Source organism: Bos grunniens, chromosome 1, assembly GCF_055505025.1.
Source record: "Bos grunniens cultivar Pamir isolate PY7600 chromosome 1, Bosgru_T2T1.0, whole genome shotgun sequence".
Classification (NCBI taxonomy): Eukaryota; Metazoa; Chordata; class Mammalia; order Artiodactyla; family Bovidae; genus Bos; species Bos grunniens.
The window spans coordinates 114207781-114226930 of record NC_141165.1 but is presented as its reverse complement, the minus strand read 5'-3'; the positions used below and the strand labels follow the sequence as shown (position 1 = coordinate 114226930).

Sequence of the window (19150 nt, the reverse complement as noted above, 5' to 3'; positions counted from 1 at the left end):
AACTCTGCTAGGCAGGCAAGGTATTCTGTTTGCCTGGGTAGCCACAGACATAGAAACAAGGCGCACTGGGTTCTTAACATATGCTGCCGAATTTAGAAAATAATGAACTCAAAACACAAGGGTAGGCACAATGGTAGATAAGTGATACAACAGAAAGTACACAGGCCTGGGCATCAGACAGACTTTCCAATGTAAATTCTAGCTATGCCAACTTCTGAGGTGATCCTAGCACTTAACCTCTACATCCTCAACTATACATGGGAATAATACCACCCATCTCCCAAGGTAACTGTGAGGGCTTGGTAAGAACTTACATAAAGTGCAGTGGATTCTATAAATGTGAACAATCTCTCTGAAGATGATGTCTACATATCTAGTACCCTCCCTTCTTTCTGGGAACTACTCTGTAGTTTGCAACAGTTTTCATATGACCACATGCCCCCTGGTTAGCTAACTGGTCCAAGGGTGGGTACTGACTCACACTGGGCCCATCTGAGGCCAACTTACCCTGCCCTCCCATTTCCTGCCCTTGTATGTCAGGGAAACCCCAGAATCTCTCTAGTGCTGAGGCCATAAGCCTTGAGGATTGCCAGCAGCCATGATCTGCTACATACAGAGAAAGCCTGACTGTAACAAGACAGAGCCCTTGGTGTCTGAGGTCTGGCTGCATCTCTGCTTTTCTCAGAGCTTAGTCTGGCTAAGTCCTTAAGAAGATTCCGCAAACTACCTCAAAATGCTCCCCAAAATTACCTTTTACTTTAAGCATGTGTAATTTTCAGTTCCCTATAACCCTCCTAACTAAAACACTCTTCCTCCACCCATGCAACAGAATGTCTCACATCCAGACCTATAAAGTTAGCATCTAGGATAAAAAGAGTAACCAGAAATAGTTCATGCTTGGAAGAGAGAGAGGAACCATGAAGCTGAAAATGATCTGAGGGTGGAGATCAAAGAAAGTTGAAGTCTATCAACAGGTAGGAAGTTGGAGAAAGGGGAGGCCAAAAGCGAGGGGCCAAAACCTGTATTAAGGTCTCAGTGGGCTGCAGGCCAAGTAAGGATATTTCACATGAACAATCACACCCTGCTCTCTCATTTCTTCACTACACGGCCTGACCCCTTCACTAAGCTAGGGGTGGAACTTTCCTATACAGTAAGTGTAGGGAAAATGGGAAGAAGGACCAGAAGGATGGAGAAGCACTGGATCTCAACAGAAAGCCAACACTTGAAAATGGAAATCTTAACTGTAGAGTAGGGAAAGAGAAACAAAATTTTCATTCACATGTTGTTTTACTCACTGAACCAAAATTTAGCAACTGCCTAGATTTGGTCACAGCCTCATGCATTCTACAGAGGTGAGCTATACATTAAAAAAAAAACACTGAGCGTGACATGCCTAGTATTAATATTTAAACCCATATATGTCTGACTCCAACATCTCTATACTTTCAAACTCCATCCAAGTTAAAAAATAATGAAGACAAAGAAACCTCTCGGGTTTAAAAGAAAAAAAAAAAAAAAAAACTCACAGTTGAAAAGACACTTTCAGAAGAGCAGAAGCTAGACTGCAAGGAAATCATCACAAAATTTTCATTCACATGTTGTTTTACTCACTGAACCAAAATTTAGCAACTGCCTAGATTTGGTCACAGCCTCATGCATTCTACAGAGGTGAGTTATACATTAAAAAAAAAAACACTGAGCGTGACATGCCTAGTATTAATATTTAAACCCATATATGTCTGACTCCAACATCTCTACACTTTCAAACTCCATCCAAGTTAAAAAATAATGAAGACAAAGAAACCTCATGGGTTTAAAAGAAAAAAAAAAAAAAAACTCACAGTTGAAAAGACACTTTCAGAAGAGCAGAAGCTAGACTGCAAGGAAATCATCATTTAACAAATATGTGTGCTAGACACTAAGAAAATGTACAGCACAAATTTAGTCTACTTGTTAGTTGGTCATTGAAAAAAAGGAGAAATATAAGCTGCGGGCAAAGCAACCAGTTGAAAGAAAAGATGTATATATAAGCCAGTGGCGTCTTGACTGTGTTTCCAGATACACGGTTAAGAAGCACCATGGAAGTTTAAATTCTACTAAAAGCACAACTTATATTCCCCAATAAAGCAGGGTTCTGGACAAGGTGGAAGAGATGATTTGAGGAAGAAGAAAAGGCGAGGCAGGAGGTAGTTTTACTTGCAGGGATGAAGAACAGGACAAGGGTTTAGGACAAGGCAGGTCAGTCATGATGCTGTGGCTGAGCAGAAATCCCATGGGAGGTTCGACCAATGGTCCTTACCTGAGGCAGATCTAGTCACAAAGGTCACACGCCTTTCTCCAGCAACCCTGAGCTATTCAGAACAAGAGAAAGCGGTGGGGACTGGCATGTGGGCCAGGTTTAGGATCTATCCAGGACATGGGGAAAAGCATCAATGGGATGATGGACCTGGGCTGAGACAGGTGATCCAGAAATGGGCAAAGGGACTGGGTAGAAGCAGAGGTAGCTAAGGGTGATGTCACTGCTAATATCACATAGGTACAAAGGCTTCAGTCTGCCCTGCAGTGGAAGTCCTCCACAATCTTGTCCCCACTGACTTTTCCAGCCTGTTTCGCATTACTTTCCTCTGACACCAGATTAGTGAAGCTACCTGAATGTGCTCCAGGAATTTCAGCCAGCAAAGAAAAAGGAGGCAGGCAACAACTAGAACCAAAACTAGGGAGTTTTATAAAGCTGGGGGTGACTATTCAAATCAAAATCTGAATGAGAGAGCAAAGGAGTGCACCTCACTGGCTTTCATTGATTTTGGCTTAGCACAGCTCTTAAAGACCAACTTATTTGACAGGGCAACACAGCAGTGTTCTCTAAATAGCAGCCGTGGCTTTGTTCAGAGTTCCAGTTGAGGGGGGACTCCTCTCATTACGAAAGCAAAAGAGTCTAACTCCTGGGAAGAGGGTGGCTGGGAGAACACTGGGCATAATGTCAGGCCCTGTGCAAGCAGGTTAAGGTTCAAGAAAAGGCTCTATTTCCATGGAACTCAGAAGCCCAGGCTCTGAGGGAATCAGACAAAGGACAACAGTGTGAAGGACATGCAGGTGCCCAGAGACTAATGAATAACATGCTTGGGGCAGCAAATTCACCGCAGAAATGAGTTCTGAATTTTTTTTTTTTTTTGGCCCGGCTGAGTGGTTTGTGGAATTTTAGTTCCCTGACCAGGGCCTGAACCCAGGCCCTTGGCAATGAAAGCACCATGTCCTAACCACTGGACCATCAGGGAGTTACCCTAAATTCACATTTTTGAATGACGGACATCATGGTAAGTATTAGAATTTAGAAAGTGAATAAAACTCTGCCAGATATAAATATTTAATATACATTGTGATTAATGACTGAACAGAAAAAACTAGGAATTACCATCTGGAGATGAGTGCATGTGGTGACAAGAGAACTCTTCTCAGAGAGGATGATACTGAGGAAGATTTGAAGGATGATAAGAGGTTACTGCTTCCCGGGGGGCTTAATGGTAAAGAGTCTGCCTCCCAAGCAGGACACATGGGTTCAATCCCTGGGTCGGGAAGATCCCCTGGAGAAGTAAACGGCAACCCACTCCAGTATTCTTGCCTGGGAAATCTCATAGACAGAGGAGCCTGGCGGGCTACAGTCCATGGGGTCACAAAGAGTTGGACACGACTCAGCAACTAAATAACAAGGAGGTGACCAAGCAGATAAGGAAAGGGGCTCTTTCTCTTCAAGTAGAGAAAATGATACATGTAAAGAGATCAGTAGAGAGAACAAGGTAAAACAGGATCAAATTACATATGAGAGGAATAAAAATCTCAGTTTTACACAGAACTATATATATATATATATATATATATATATATATATAAAGGGTGAGGGATGAGATAAAGTCAGAGAAGGAAGGGAGGGGCCAGATTCTGAAAAAATATATATAAAACGCAAAGGACTCCTCTCGCTATAAAAGCACAGGAGTCTAGATACTGGGAAGATGGTAGATTTTATCTTAGGTGGTAAAGGGGCTACTGGACATACTACGGAAGTATTAACAGAGCTCCAAGAGGGCAGTGCCCCAGTGCACAGAACCATAGCCCTCAGAAAAGAACCAACAAATATTTGCCCAAATATGGGGCAAGAGTGCAGGGTATGGGGCTTGCGGAGGAAGCAGTGGGCCAGGGCCAGAGGCTGAGGCATGCTACTCACCACAGCAGGGCTGGCTTTGACACTCACAAGTTTCCTGACTCCTTGCTACTCTGATGCTGTGATCTTTACTCCTTAAATGTCACTCATCCCTGTGAACTAGGAATCTACTGACCCTAACAGCTGATCTGCTTAAAACCATTTTATCAGCAAGGTTTCTCCTACTTCCCTAGGCACTGTGAGCTTACCCTCCTTTTCAAACTCACAGCACTGTGCAACTTTCCCTGACTATTTACACATACGCTCCAACTCGAAGATGATTATTACCCCAACTAGACTGCAGGATCCCTGAAGACAATGACAGTATTTTACTCGTTCATAACTATCTTGGGGCTGTGTTAACATATGTGCACACACCCTGGGAGTTTATAGTTGGAACTCTCTCATGCTGAGAGTTGATCCCAAGCAATTAAGTCCTGACTGCAAACTCCCAGAAACTGTACTCCACAGAAGCAAGGAACGCTGAGCCTCCTCTCCTTAGAAAGCAGTTGAGGGACTGTGCATCTTGGGGTCTTTCCAGTAACTCAAGCAGCTAGCCAAAGATCTTCTTCCAACTACGTACCTTCAGAGTGCAGGTGGATCTAGCAGGCCATGCTTTAGCAGCCTGTTAAGATCATTCCATTATCCGTCTGCTTCAGTGGACACTGGCATTCATTAAGTTCTAGTTTATGTGACTATTTGTATTTTTTTGTACTAATAGAGTATACTGATTCAATCCACATAAGGACCTGGAAAATTAGCATTATGTGGGTTTCTAAACTAATCGTTTGAACTGACATACTTTCTTAAAGATCCTATCGTAAACGAAGAATTTAATCAAATGGATTAAAGAAAATAATGTAATAGCAGTTTTTGAACAATATAGTAATTACTTCATAAAGAATAAATGTCCTGTGAAAAAATTTTTAATTTCAAAATTTTTGTCTTGCCATATTTTCAAAGTAGCCTTCTGTTTACTAAATCAGCCTATATTAATTTTAACACGTATGTTTGCAGAACATAACACCACACTACTAAGATTACAACCACATAAGATTATGTAGGTGTGTGAACATGGACTAGAAAGGAAGATGAAGTAAAGTGAAGTGAAAGTCGCTCAGTCATGTCCGACTCTTTGCGACCCCATGAACTATACAGTTCATGGAATTCTCCAGGCCAGAATACTGGGAAAGGAGTATACTCCAGGGAAAGGAGTGGGTAGCCTTTCCCTTCTCCAGGGGATCTTCCCAACCCAGGGATTGAACCCCAGTCTCCTGCATTGCAGGTGGATTCTTTACCACCTAAGCCACAAAGGAAGCCCAACAAAAATTATAAATTGATAGATTAGAGGTAAGACTGTAATTATTAGTTAAATTTTTGGTTTTGAGTAATTGTTATATAACTGTTATCTGTATGATATTTTTAAAATAAATAAAGTGCTAAGGCCATAAGGTTGTTATAAAACAAACAATCTGTGAGCCACACAAGAAAAACTGCCAAGTGGTCTCACTTCCTATATCAACAATCACATTTAGCAAATATCACTCCCTCTACAAAGCTTTTCCTGATCTATATAGTTTCATGTTATCAGTCCACATCCTTCCAACTAGTCAAGAAGTGGAAGTGAAAACCATCTATTTGCATGCATTTAATTAATACCTAGGATTACCACCTGAAGTATACTAGAAAGAACTTGAAGTGACTGGAGCAGAGAGAAAGAGTGTGTGTGTTGGTCTTTTAGAATGAAACTTAAATGTTCACACAGAACTATTCATTATTTCCAGAACAAAATAAAGTTTCCTCTCTGTTGATAACATTGGGAAATCTACCTAAAAATCATTAACCTGTAATTTTACAATTAATTTTTAATTTACAAGCTTTTAAAATATGGATTTTAAATTTGATCATTAACACATGGAATATGTGCTATATTTCTAATCTCCACTATGCAAAATTCATCAGAAATAGAGAAGAAAAAGCATGCTTTGATTTTTGCCTCTCAAAAAAACTATATATAAGAGCCCTAGTGTTAGTTGCTCAGCTATGTCTGACTCTTTGCAACCCCATGGACTGTAGACCTCCAGCCTCCTCTGTTCATGGAGTTTTCAAGGCTAGAATACAGGAGTGGGTTGCCGTGACCTCCTCCAAGGGATCTTCCAGACCCAGGTATTAAACTTACGTCTCCTGCATTGCAGGCAGATTCTTTACTGTTTGAGCCACGAGGGAAGAACTTAAGAGCCCTAATGTTTCATCAGACCAAAAATAATTAATTAGGTTAATTCTAAATTAACCTAATGTCAATATTAGTAATAATTATAAATGTTCTTTGCACTGGGACGTGTTCATTTCCAACAATTCACAAATACTGCTCAAAAACTATTTCCCTGCATCACAAGCAAATAAAGGCACTACTGACAGACTGTACATTTTTTTCTCACATTAGTTCAAAAATCATTGTGAAACTGAATGATTCTTTTTAAAAAAGAATTTGACAGATTTATTAAATTAGCTAACAAAAATAATTACTTTCATGAATATTTTCTATTCATAGGCATAAAGAAGTCAGTCTCAATGGATTTTTAAAATTTATTCCCCTGATATTTTACCACATTCAAATAACATTCTAATCTACGGGCTTCCTTGGTGGCGCAGTGAATAAGATTCTGCCTGCCAATGCAGGGGTCATGGGTTCAATCCCTGCCTGGTCTGTGGAGCAACTAAGTGTGCGTGCCACAACTACTGAAGCCCGAGCCCCCTAGAGCCTGTGCTCCACAGTAAGAGAAGCCACCGCAAAGAGAAGCCCATGCACCGCAACTACAGAAAGCTGCACAAAAGCAATGAAGGCTCAGCGCAGCCAAAATGAAAAAAATTCTAACCCAGAAGGTAGGCAAACCTTCTATGACACAAATGAGGAAGCTGAGCTTTTGAGATGAGGCGACACAAATTCCTACAGTCATAATGTAAACCAAAGACTTAAATTCATTCAGTTGCGGAACTTCCTATTAAGTAAATTTATTACAGTAACAAATAGGCAATCAGCATAAGTTCCACCAATTTAAGTTTTTTAGAGAGACATACACTTTATAGGTAAATAATGCTTTCCATAAAAACAAGAAAGCCTTTGAAGATGAACTTAATATCAAACTCAGAACTCAAGATACACAAATATAAGCCATGTCTAAAACAGCATCATAGTCAAACAGATGTGAATAAACAGAAATTACAAATATATTAATGAAGTAAGATTAAATACATCTCTGTTGTGAAAGGTTGACAAGTTTTCAGACCAATGACAAATTTTATTCTAGACCAAATAAAAAGAAAAAAAAACATTTGGTCAGCAGAAAATCTGCTGAAGAATGGCATTAATGTGTGGCATTAACTGGAATGAGTGTAGCATCTTCCACTTCAAAATGAGGTCTGAAAGATTAAAAGAAAAAAATCCTGAAATACATTTCTACCTCAAAATACATATTAAATGCATTTCTACCTAGGATGGCTAAGGAAAAAAAAAAATCTGTATATCACAAAACACTTTCTCACAGCTTACTTTTATTGTAATTTGCAGAACACTGGAAAATGCATAAAGAACTTACTTACAACTCTACCATCGAAAGACAACTTTTATCATTTTATTATCTCCTTCCAATCTTATTATAAAGACTTCTGATAGAGTAAAAACTCCAGCTTGTAACTTAACATTACAATATAGTAGACATCCCCATTAGAAAAAATTCTATAAGCATCTTAAAGCACTGCTTCTCATTTCAAAGTCAGACTTCCTTCCAGGTTATGTGAAGAATCCCAGTGGACCCTAAAGCACATCTGTTAAGACCGGTAACATGGACGGCACCACAGACTGCATCCGGATCCGCTGAGTAAGAAATACAATTTTTTAAAAATTGGGGAATTCAAATGCCATACAATTTCTGGGTTTTCAGGTGATGTATACCTAAATGACCCTTACTTTATCAATTTAGTAAGCTCATGATAACAATGATAATCAGTTATAGCTGTTTGTACTTTACCCTTTGCCAGACTCCTATGTACTAGCATTTCATTTTTATCAAGCTAAGAAACAGGCATATACTCATATCACTGATGTAGAAAACTGAGGTACAAACAACTTAAGTGATTTTACAAAATTTACCCAATCAACTTGGGAGAACTAGAAATCAGGTCTTTTAAATTATCAGGATCATTTCTATTTGTGTTAATCTATACAGATGTTTTTATAAACATGACACTGTGAAAGAGAACCAGATACCCTAGTTGTTAAAATGCTTGGTAAAAACTAAAATTAAAAAAAAAAAAGGTAATGTTGCATGTTTAATTAGGCCAGGCTTGAGAAACTCTAAAAACAAGGCAATTGTCTCATTTGCAGAGGAGACATTTAATCAGTTATAAACTATTCAAAGATCTTTTTTTTTAAACATGACATAAACACGTTCAGATTCTGAAATAAGTAAAAGTGGTCAGAGTATCCTGCTTATGTAGTTATACTTTGTATCAACATAACTTATTTTATGGGTGTCTCAGTTTCCTTATGTTTGAAATGGGATAACAATACTTAACTCAGAGGGCTGTGGTGAGGATTAAATGAGTTAATAGATGTAAATCACTAAGGGTTGTCACAAAATAAGACCCATTCAATCAGTGTTAGCCATATGTTAATATAATCCTGTTTTGCTTTTTCTTTCTACCAGGAGGAAAATAGAAGCATAGGTTCTAAAACTTTAATGAAGGAAAGGAATTTCACTCTAATTTATTAAGTGCTGATGTTCAAGAATTCGATTAAGAAGATGATCTAACTGAAACCTGAATGCTGCCTAGAGCTGAAAGAGGTCAGTTTACCAAATACATTGTTTCCATTTACATTATATTTCCACATGCCTGTAAAAGTTTTAGCATCTTCACAATGACCTGCTTAAGACCATGATTCCATACTCTACTGAAAACTACATGAAAGCAACATTAAGCTGGACTTAAACGTGGAGATCAACCTAAAAACAAACAAACAAATATCTTCCAAGTGTTAAGTAACAATCCAGTTCTTATCTCTCTCAGTGTAATAAAATGGAAATTCAATGGAGAAATGTGTTCAATAATTTGATGTCAAATTGTTTTCAAAATTGCTGTTCAATGCCTGAAAAAAGTACTAAAAGGGGGAAGAAATCAGCCCAGCATTCTCTTTCAACTATGATTATTAAGTAAATAGCTTTATACGCTCTGGAATACGTTCTCGAAGGACTGTAGTAAGAAAGAAGTTTTGTCACTTTCTGTAAGGGCTTGCCCATTTAATACGGATCGCTCCGTCTGGGCAATAGAGCACGCTGCCTTGGGTCCCAGACGCAGAGTCTGACCCAAACAATCTATCTAGACCACCATCCTGAATAGGCAGGGGTTGCAAAGGGCATGTTCTAAATCCAAGACTCAAAGATAACCAGAATAAACTCTATTCGATTTTGAACTTGACACTTTCACAAAAGATAATCGTCGTCAACTCCCTTCAATGGATTTAAGATGCTATTCAATTACCTGGCCGTTTTACTCTGTCCATCCATCCACTTAGCTTAACATTAGACAGCGCATCTCCAAAACCTCTCCTTTTCCTCACAAATACTTTCCCCAGAACAATCCAATGCCCAAAGGAGGTCTTCATAGCAAGGTCTCACTTCCCTCTTTTCAAAAAAAAAATGAATGGGCTCCCCCAAAAGTAAAGCCTCGCCAACTTGGGGAAAAACAGCCTGCCAAGCTTTGCAATTCAACCCAGCGAGTGCGGGACCAGGTCTGGCGAGGCACCGAAGCGCACAACTACCCTGCGCGTCTGCAGATTCCGTAACGACCCGGACACCCTGCGCCCCAGAGGCTCCCACGGCGCCCCCACGGCCCCCGGGGCCCCGCGCGCAGCGCACTCCTTGGGAAGAACTCACCTTGCTGGGCTCCGGCGTCCTCGAGCAGCAGGAGCAGGATAAGTAAGAGGAGGAGGAACAGAGGCCTGGGGAAGGAGGTGGAGGAGGAGTTGGAGCGAAAAGGGAGGGGGTAGGAGCGGGAGAGGGGGAACGCGGCCCGGGCGGGGGCGGCGACCGCGGCCCGGACTAGGAAACGTTGAGGGCTGTGCCCGGCTCTCACCACCGCCCGGCTCGCCATCGCGGCGGCCGGCAGTCCGCCTGCATAGTGCGGCCGCCCCGGGGCCGCGGCACCGGGCGAGGAGGCAAAAGCAGCGGCGGGAGAGCAAGAGGCAGCGCGCGCTTCGCCCCACGCCGCCCGCACTCCGCGAAACCTCCTTCTTCTTCGTCCCTTCCCTCCGCTCCCCTCCCCGGGACCCCAGGCCGGAGCGCTAGGGAGGGGAGGGAGAGAAATGGGGTGCTCGAGCCGCGGAGGACAGCTGGGGCGACGCGCCTCCAGAGCCGCGTTCAGCAATCCGACCCCTGCCCACCGCGCTCGTCCTGGGCTCGGGCTGGCTGGCAGGCAGGCCGGCCGCCCGCTCCCTCGCGCTCCCTCTCGCGCGTGCTGGCCACGCCTTCACAGCCCACCCCGGCCAATCCCCGGGCAGCTCTGGTCCGTCTCCCTCTGTGCCACCCAATCAACACTCGTTCGCCTCGGTCGACCCGTTAGCTCCCCGGCCCACTCCTCGATCTCCACCGCCCCTCATCTCTCTCCTCCAATCCCCTGCGGCCTTGGGAAGCGTCCCACCCGCCTCCCCCAAAACGGGTTCCGCCCCCAAACTCTAGCCCCCGACAGCCCCCGCCCTACCCGCGCGCCTGTTATTGTTGGGACTTCAGCCCAAGCTGATCCCGGAGAGGCGGTTGCTTGCTCTGGTCAATGACTTCCGGGACTTCCCCTAGCCCGCTCTCCCTGCTGCTCTGGCCCAACTTGCTCATTGCTCCTCCCACGTCGCACATCAGGCCACTGGAAGGGGTGGGAAACCTGGATTCTGGATGATTTTAGCTGGGAGCTGAGTCTGAGGGACTTTTTTTTCCTCAATAGCAGAGCATTTTTTTAAAAATTAAAATTACATCCAGTTGTTGCAGCAACTCCCAGTTACAATAACAGATACAGTGTTCAGTGTAAGATATATATGTATTTACTGTTTCCTATGCCTTTTACTATGTTAATGTGGGCCGGAGGATGGCCGGAAAAAAAAAGTATATGACAAGATCCATGCCCCTAAAGCAATTTAAACCTGACTTCCTAACATTCACTAAGCCATTCTACCAAGACTTGGTGGTCACCTGCTGTGTACCTGCAAACGTACAAGTTGTGGGATTTGCAGTCATAATACAGAAATCTTCCAAGATCTTGTGTTGGGATAGAGATGGAAATGCATCATGAAAATCAGAATAAAATAAATACTAACTAGAGTCGCGAGTAATCAGATGGAGGCTGTTAAGAAGATGGAGTAACCAAAAGAAAAAAAAAAAGAGAGAGAGAACAGGCTTTGGGAAAGGGGAAAGCAAAGGACTAGGCAGAACTGGTTTTAGGAGAAAGATGCCATTTAGGATGTTTTTCTTATCTCTCCTCACTTTTCTTTGGAACTCTGCATTCAGATGGGTATATCTTTCCTTTTCCCCTTTGGCTTTCGCTTCTGTTTTTTTCCTCAGCTTTCTGTAAGGCCTCCTCAGACAAACATTTTGCCTTTTTGCATTTCTTCCTCTTGGGAATGGTGTTACTCACCGCCTCCTGTATAATGTCACAAACCTCCTTCCATAGCTCTTCAGGCACTCTATCAGAGCTAATCCCTTGAATCTATTTGTCACTTTCACTGCATAGTCATAAGGGATTTGATTTAGGTCATACCTGAATGGTCTAGTGGTTTTCCATACTTTTTTCAATTTAAGTCTGAATTTGGCAATAAGGAGTTCACGATCTCAGCCACAGTCGGCTCCCAGTCTTGTTCTTGCTGACTGCATAGAGCTTCCCATCTTTGGCTGCAAAGAATATAATCAATCTTCTTGATTTCTGTGTTGACCATCTGGTGGTGTCCATGTGTAGAGTCTTCTCTTGTGTTGTTGGAAGAAGGTGTTTACTATGAGCAGTGCATTCTCTTGGCAAAACTCTGTTAGCCTTTGCCCTGCTATATTCGGTACTCCAAGGCCAAATTTGCCTGATCATTGCATGCAAGATGGGCACAATAAAGGACAAAAATGGTATGGACCTAACAGAAGCAGAAGATATTAAGAAGAGGTGGCAAGCATACACAGAACTATACAAAATAGATCTTCACAACCCAGATAATCACAAAGGTGTGATCACTCACCTAGAGCCAGACATCCTGAAATTCAAAGTCAAATGGGCCTTAGGAAGCATCACTACAAACAAAGCTAGTGGAGGTGATGGAATTCCAGTTGAGCTATTTCAAATCCTAAAAGATGGTGCTGGGAAAGTGTTGCACTCAATATGCTTCAAATTTGAAAAACTCAGCAGTGGCCACAGGACTGGAAAAGGTCAGTTTTCCTTTCAGCCCCAAAGAAAGGCAATGCCAAAGAATGCTCAAACTACTGCACAATTGTACTCATCTCACACACTAGTAAAGTAATGCTCAAAATTCTCCAAGCCAGGCCTCAACAGTATGTGAACCATGAACTTCCAAATGTTCAAGCTGGATTTAGAAAAGGCAGAGAAACCAGAGATCAAATTGCCAACATCTGTTGGATCATTGAAAAAGCAAGAGAGCTCCAGAAAAACATCTACTTCTGCTTTATTGACTATGCCAAAGCCTTTGACTGTGTGGATCACAATAAACTGTGGAAAATTCTTCAAGAGATGGGACTACCAGACTACCTGACTTGCCTTTTGAGAAATTTGTATGCAGGTCAGGAAGCAACAGGAAGCAACAGTTAGAACTGGACATGGAACAGTCCAAATAGGGACTGGACTGGTCCCAAACAGGGAAAGGAGTACATCAAGGCTGTATATTGTCACCCTGCTTATTTAACTTATATGCAGAGTATGTCATGAGAAACGCTGGGCTGGATGAAGCATAAGCTGGAATCAAGATTGCTGGGAGAAATATCAATAACTTCAGAAATGCAGATGACACCACCCTTATGGCAGAAAGCAAAGAAGAAATAAAGAGCCTCTTGATGAAAGTGAAAGAGGAGAGTGAAAAATTTGGCTTAAAGCTCAACATTCAGAAAACTAAGATCATGGCATCTGGTCCCATCACTTCATGGCAAATAGATGGGGAAACAGTGGAAACAGTGACAGACTTTATTTTTTAAGGCTCCAAGATCACTGCAGATGGTGACTGCAGCCATGAAACTAAAACACGCTACTTATGACCAACCTAGACGGCATATTAAAAAGCAGAGATGTTACTTTACCAACAAAGGTCCCTAGTCAAAGCTATGGTTTTTCCAGTAGTCATGTATGGATGTGAGAGTTGGACTATAAAGAAAACTGAATGCCAAAGAATTAATGCTTTTGAACTGTGGTGTCAGAGAAGACTCTTAAGAGTCCCTTGGACTGCAAGGAGATCCAACCAGTCCATCCTAAAGGAAATCAGTCCTGAATATTCATTGGAAGGACAGATGCTGAAGCTGAAACTCCAATACCTTGGCCACCCGATGCAAATAACTGACTCATTTAAAAAGACCCTGATGCTGGGAAATATTGAAGGCGGGAGGAGAAAGGGATAACAGAGGATGAGATGATTGGATGGCATCACCGACTCAATGGACATGAGTTTGAGTAAACTGCTCTGGGAGTTGGTAATGGACAGGGAATCCTGGCATGCTGCAGTCCATGGGGTCACAAAGAGTCGGACATGACTGAGTTACTGAACTGACTAACTGGGATGTTTTTAACATGGGACCCTAAAGACAGATGGTGTCATTAAAAAACTGGAAAGGTGAATTAGGTTGTATGAGAGAGCGAGTCAGTTTTGGACATACTGGACTTCCATTATGGTCCAGTGTTTAAGAATCCACCTGCCAATGCAGGGGACATGGGTTCATTCCTTGGTCCAGGAAAATTCCATATGCCTCGGAACAACTAAGCCTGTGTGAGACCACTGAGCCTGTGTGCCTCAGCTACTGAAGACTGCCTACCTAGAGCCCGTGCTCCATAACAAGAGAAGCCACCATAATTAGAAGCCCGTGCATTGCAACTGGAGAGTAGCCCCAGCTTGCTGAACCTAGAGAAAGCCTGAGTGCAGTATCAAAGACCCAGTACAGCAATAAATAAATAAATAAAAATTCTGGACATACTGAACTTGGGATGTTCACTCAGCTAGTACATAATGTTATATAACAGGCAGGTTAACATTTTAGTCTAAAGCTCAGGTTGAGGAATACCTTGAAGTTATGGGTGAGGGTCATAAGACTAAGATCCTCAAATGAAAATCTGAGAATTCAAAAGGACTTTGGAGGTCATCTTTTTCAATTCTCCTGCTAACCCCTCATACACTAAAACCCTTCCACCAGTTTTTATTCAATTAGCATTTATTGAATGCCTATAAAACCCGACTGTGCTTAAGGCCTAACATGGACAGTAAGCAAACAAAGTTCAGTCAAAGGAGCCAACATTGTATGGGGGAGGCAAACATATAAAGAAATTTGTTGCTATCAGTGCCATGTTGGAAGTATGGACTGATGACCCAATATCAAATGGAAGGAGTTCAAGGAACCCGTCATGGCAAGGATGAACCTCTACCAAGTCCTGAATGAGAAGACAAAGTGAGGAAGGTGGTCTCAGGCCAGCTATAAAGTAGGCTGGCCCACAGACCCCATGGCAAATGGCGCTGATGGAGCTGAATGAGGTTAACTACTGCTGACTTAGTGGGAGCAACTGGAGACTAGTGTGGAAAAGTGGGTAGGGACAAGATCTACAAGAGAATGAGATGGTTGGATGGCATCACTGACTCGATGGACATGAGTTTGAGCAGGCTTCAGGAGTTGGTGATGGACAAGGAAGCCTGGCATTGCAAAGAGTCAGACACGACTGAGCGACTGAACTGAACTGAACTGAAGAAGTCAGAATTTTATTCTGTAGTATTGAGAAGCAACCGAAGGATTCTAAGAAAGAGTGACATTATCAAATCTTTACTTTAGAAAGCTCAACCGGATAGGTAGGTGAGGAATGGACTGGAGGAAGAGAGACTGTGGAGACAGGAAGAGCCAGTGCAGAGACTAGCCCCATGATCTGTGTGATTAAAGGGAGTGATGGTGGGTCTGAACAGCAATTCCAGTGGGCTTTGGAAAGGGGAGAGTTTTCAAGGAATGTTTATGAATGTTTTACTGCCTCAATATGGTGAGTAAGGAGGAGTTGAAGAAGATGCTCAGGTTTCTAAGTAGAAGGCAGTGCCTATCACACAGCAAGGGAAACTGGTTGGATGAGAATGTAGAAGACAAGGCTATGAGTTCAGTACGGGGACAGTTGAATATGTACTGATGTGACAGGCAATCAGTCATGTGCTAAGACTTCCAGGTATTGCCGTTCTCTCTGAGACAACCCGTCTTGTTTGTTGGACAACTCCTTTCATCAGGCATTGAGAGATAACCTTGAGGTCACAGAGGTGGTGGACAGAGCAAGATTTTATGAATCTCAGGATGGTGTTCTACTGACTACACAGAGCTGCACCAGAGGCAGAGTCTTCCTCTGTGAGCTAACAGGTTAGAGAAGCCTTCCTGGAACAGGGAAGCTGGGCTGTAGGTGCCTCGACTTCTTGTTATCATAGGATGAAAAGATCCTGGCAACACATACCTACATATACCTAGCACAAGAGGTAGGAGCACTTACATTCTTCATCTCTTTTTTTCATCCCTGTTTTACAGACTATCTGGAATTTTAAAGGGTTATTAAAAGTGGAGAATAGAGAGCTAAAGAGGTTCTAACTGAGGTCAATGGCAGGAAGGGGATGAGGGGGAAAGGAGCAACTCAGAGTTATATAGAGAGAGGTGAAATCAAAATATCTTGATGACTGAGATCATTGAACAACTTCAGTATGTATTCTTATGCTTCCATTTCCTGGGATTTAGGAAATACAGAGTACAGAACTCTGGCTGAAGAACATCTGTGGAGGCCCCATTACTGTCTGAATGAGGGAACTGTAAGCAGAGCAAGTAGGTAGAAATTCTCTCTGCCTCTGTTCTCTTCTCACTTCTGAACATTGTTATTCTACTAAGTTTGCAAAAATGACCACAAAAGACCACACTGAGAGGGCCAGAATCTTGGAACACCTCACACCAGTAGAGTATAACAGATACTCATTTCTAGGACAATGCCTGGGGAGGGTAGAATTCTAGTTTATATGAGGTTTCTCACTGCCTGCATGTTACTCAGGCCAATTTTGTCATCTTCCTCATCTCTGGGGCTTGGTGTGTGTGGGGGTGGGGGTGGGGGTGGGGGGTTGACATCTGCTGAGGCATTACTTGTCCAGGACTATTAACACGCATGACTCAGATGGCTGGGCTAGATTAGAACTGAGGATTCTAAGCAGGACCCAGAGTAGATGGTTCTGGAGGAGGGCCATCATCTGAGCAACCCCTGGAAGCTAAAGTGCTTCCACAAAGGAGACCCTGGTCCAAGCTCCTTCCTACAGAGTCTCAAAAAGGCATGTACTTAAGGGGTTCCCATGGGGACAAGACCAACATAGAAAACACATACCGAGTAATTAATGCCTTCACGACACAGGAGCTCACTGACAACGCACTAGGACTTGTAGCAGTCACGGTGACTCTGTTCATGGACTGGTAAGTGAATGAATACTTTGGATGGAGGCTCTGGGAAAAGGCATGCATGGGGTAGTTGTATATGAAATATAAGAAAACTGAAATATATATCATTTTAATATATTTATGTTTGTTTAATCCATGTTAAGAAATTTAAAAATAAGTAGAGTCTCACCTTAAATTTTAATTCCAAGACCTTACTCCCCTTTTTTGTCCTCTCTCTGTTCCTCTCATTCTTTCTTCCTTAATTGATAAGTGGAGGAATAGTGAAAATGAAATTGACCTGTAGAGAAAAGGAGAAATATGAAAACAGAGGTAACATACCACTATTTCTGCTTTCAAATGAATCCCAGATCAGCCACTTCTAAGGAAATAAGATGGAGGAAAAGAAGCTGGGGGCTGGTGTATTTGCTTCTGACTGTACCAGAACATCTGGGTTTTAATGGCATGATACAGTAAGAATCCTTGGCACCATCATTGCTATTAAATGTCTGTTATGCATTAATAAAACAGAAGAGGCTCATTTAATATGGCATTTATACTGGAAACCTTGGGATGATGATATGTAATGAATCACTGGTGGGTTTTATCAGTGAATGTGTATTTCTGGCAGGATAACAGAAAGAGAGAACAAACGAGAATTTACTTTTGTGATCTTCTAGAGGAATGGGAGAAAGAGAATGTGGCAGTTCTAGGGAAATATTTCAAACTTCAAAGACCAGAGCCCTAAGATCTGGTTACTGTTTTCACAGGAGCATTTTCTCTGTCCTGTTGACTGTTTGGACAAATGTTTACAACCAAGATGGTTGCTAAATGTCTGAATTCTGCTGAGGAGACTTTCTTCATTTCCACAGAAGGAAGTGGTTTGGATACATTTTTCTCCCTCTCTTGTAAGTTTCTTTCAGTGAGCCTTGTCAGTCAAATGTAGCGCTCAGGTTTATTGCTCCAATTTCCTTAATATGTATAAATTATTTCTTTAGGTATTTATTTGTTATAGCAAATATAAGTGTTGGGAACCTAATTTATTATAGAAGATATTGAATTTCTACTGGTAGATAAAGAGGTTAAATATTTTTTCTTGTCCTATTTCAGCAACATGATTAACCATGATAATTTTCCATTTGCCTCTTCCTCTATTACAAGCATCTCTCTCTTTCCCCACCCTACCCTCCTTGTTTTTTCTAGGAACATAAGAAATTTAACCAATTCACTTTCTTGGGGGTCAAAAGAAGAAGGCTTCAGCTTGGTATTTTATCTCTAATGGAAGCTGCAAAGGATTTGTGTACACACTGACCTCCATAAGAGCAATATCATGCCTAGAAATTAGAGAATTAATTACACATGCATGGTTAGCAGAGAAGTGAAAATTGAAGAGTGAACATACCAGAGTACTGGCAATAATATGATTTAGGTATGTAGTAGCTGCACGCCTCCCCCTGAATTCTTTCCTCTGGGACCTTGGCTGGCAACGCAGCCCAGAATTAAATAGACAAAGATGAAATGCTGTTTGGCTTCTGAGAAATTGAGTTGTTTCATGAGCTCATGGAAAACTATAACCAGATAGTTCTATCCAACTGAAAAGTGCTGTCTAGCCTCCAGCAAGGCTCCTGGCCTCTTTAGGTGTCAGTTTCCTTGTCTGGAACAGAAGATATTTAGATATCAGTATATGCATCTGTCTGGGTGAGTGCTCAGTTGTGTCCGACTCTTTGTGACCCCATGGACTATAACGTGCCAAAGCTCCTCTGTCCATGGGATTTCCCAGGCAAGAATATCGGAGCATGTTGCCATTTCCTTCTCCAGAGGATCTTCCTGAGCCAGGGATCGAACCATCTTCGCTTACATCTCCTGGATCGGCAGGCAGATTCTTAAACACCTCACCACTTCATTTGGAGCTTCCGCTCCAAATTTTTGCATGATTCTTTTCTAATTTGTATTTCCTATAGGGTCCATGGGATTCCCTGGTGGCTCAGAGGGTAAAGCATCTGCCTGCAATGTGGGAGACCTGAATTTGATCCCTGGGTCGGGAAGATCCCTTGGAGAAGAAAATGGCAACCCACTCCAGTATTCTTGCCTGGAAAATCCCATAGACGGAAGAGGAGCCTGGCAGGCTACAATCCATGGAGTTGCAGAGATGGACACAACTGAGCGACTTCACTTCATAGGGTCCGTAGTAATAGGATGCATGCTTGCATGCTAAGTCGCTTCAGCCATGTCCAACTCTTTGCAACTCTCTGGACTGCAGACCACCAGGCTCCTCTATCTGTGGAATTCTCCAGGCAAG

The 19150-nt window shown here is 42.3% G+C and overlaps 1 protein-coding gene across 2 annotated transcripts in view; it reads right to left on the bottom strand.

The window, feature by feature from the left end:
* The window catches only part of DCBLD2 (discoidin, CUB and LCCL domain containing 2), an 84203-nt gene extending 73485 nt beyond the window's left edge, over positions 1 to 10718 (bottom strand). For both annotated transcript variants that reach the window (XM_086410593.1, XM_086410604.1), the window contains exon 1: positions 10129 to 10718. In XM_086410593.1, the coding sequence (XP_086266719.1) occupies positions 10129 to 10345 (217 nt within the window). In that variant the 5' untranslated portion in view covers positions 10346 to 10718. The remainder of the gene's footprint in view (positions 1 to 10128) is intronic.
* Between the last annotated feature and the right edge of the window lie 8432 nt (positions 10719 to 19150).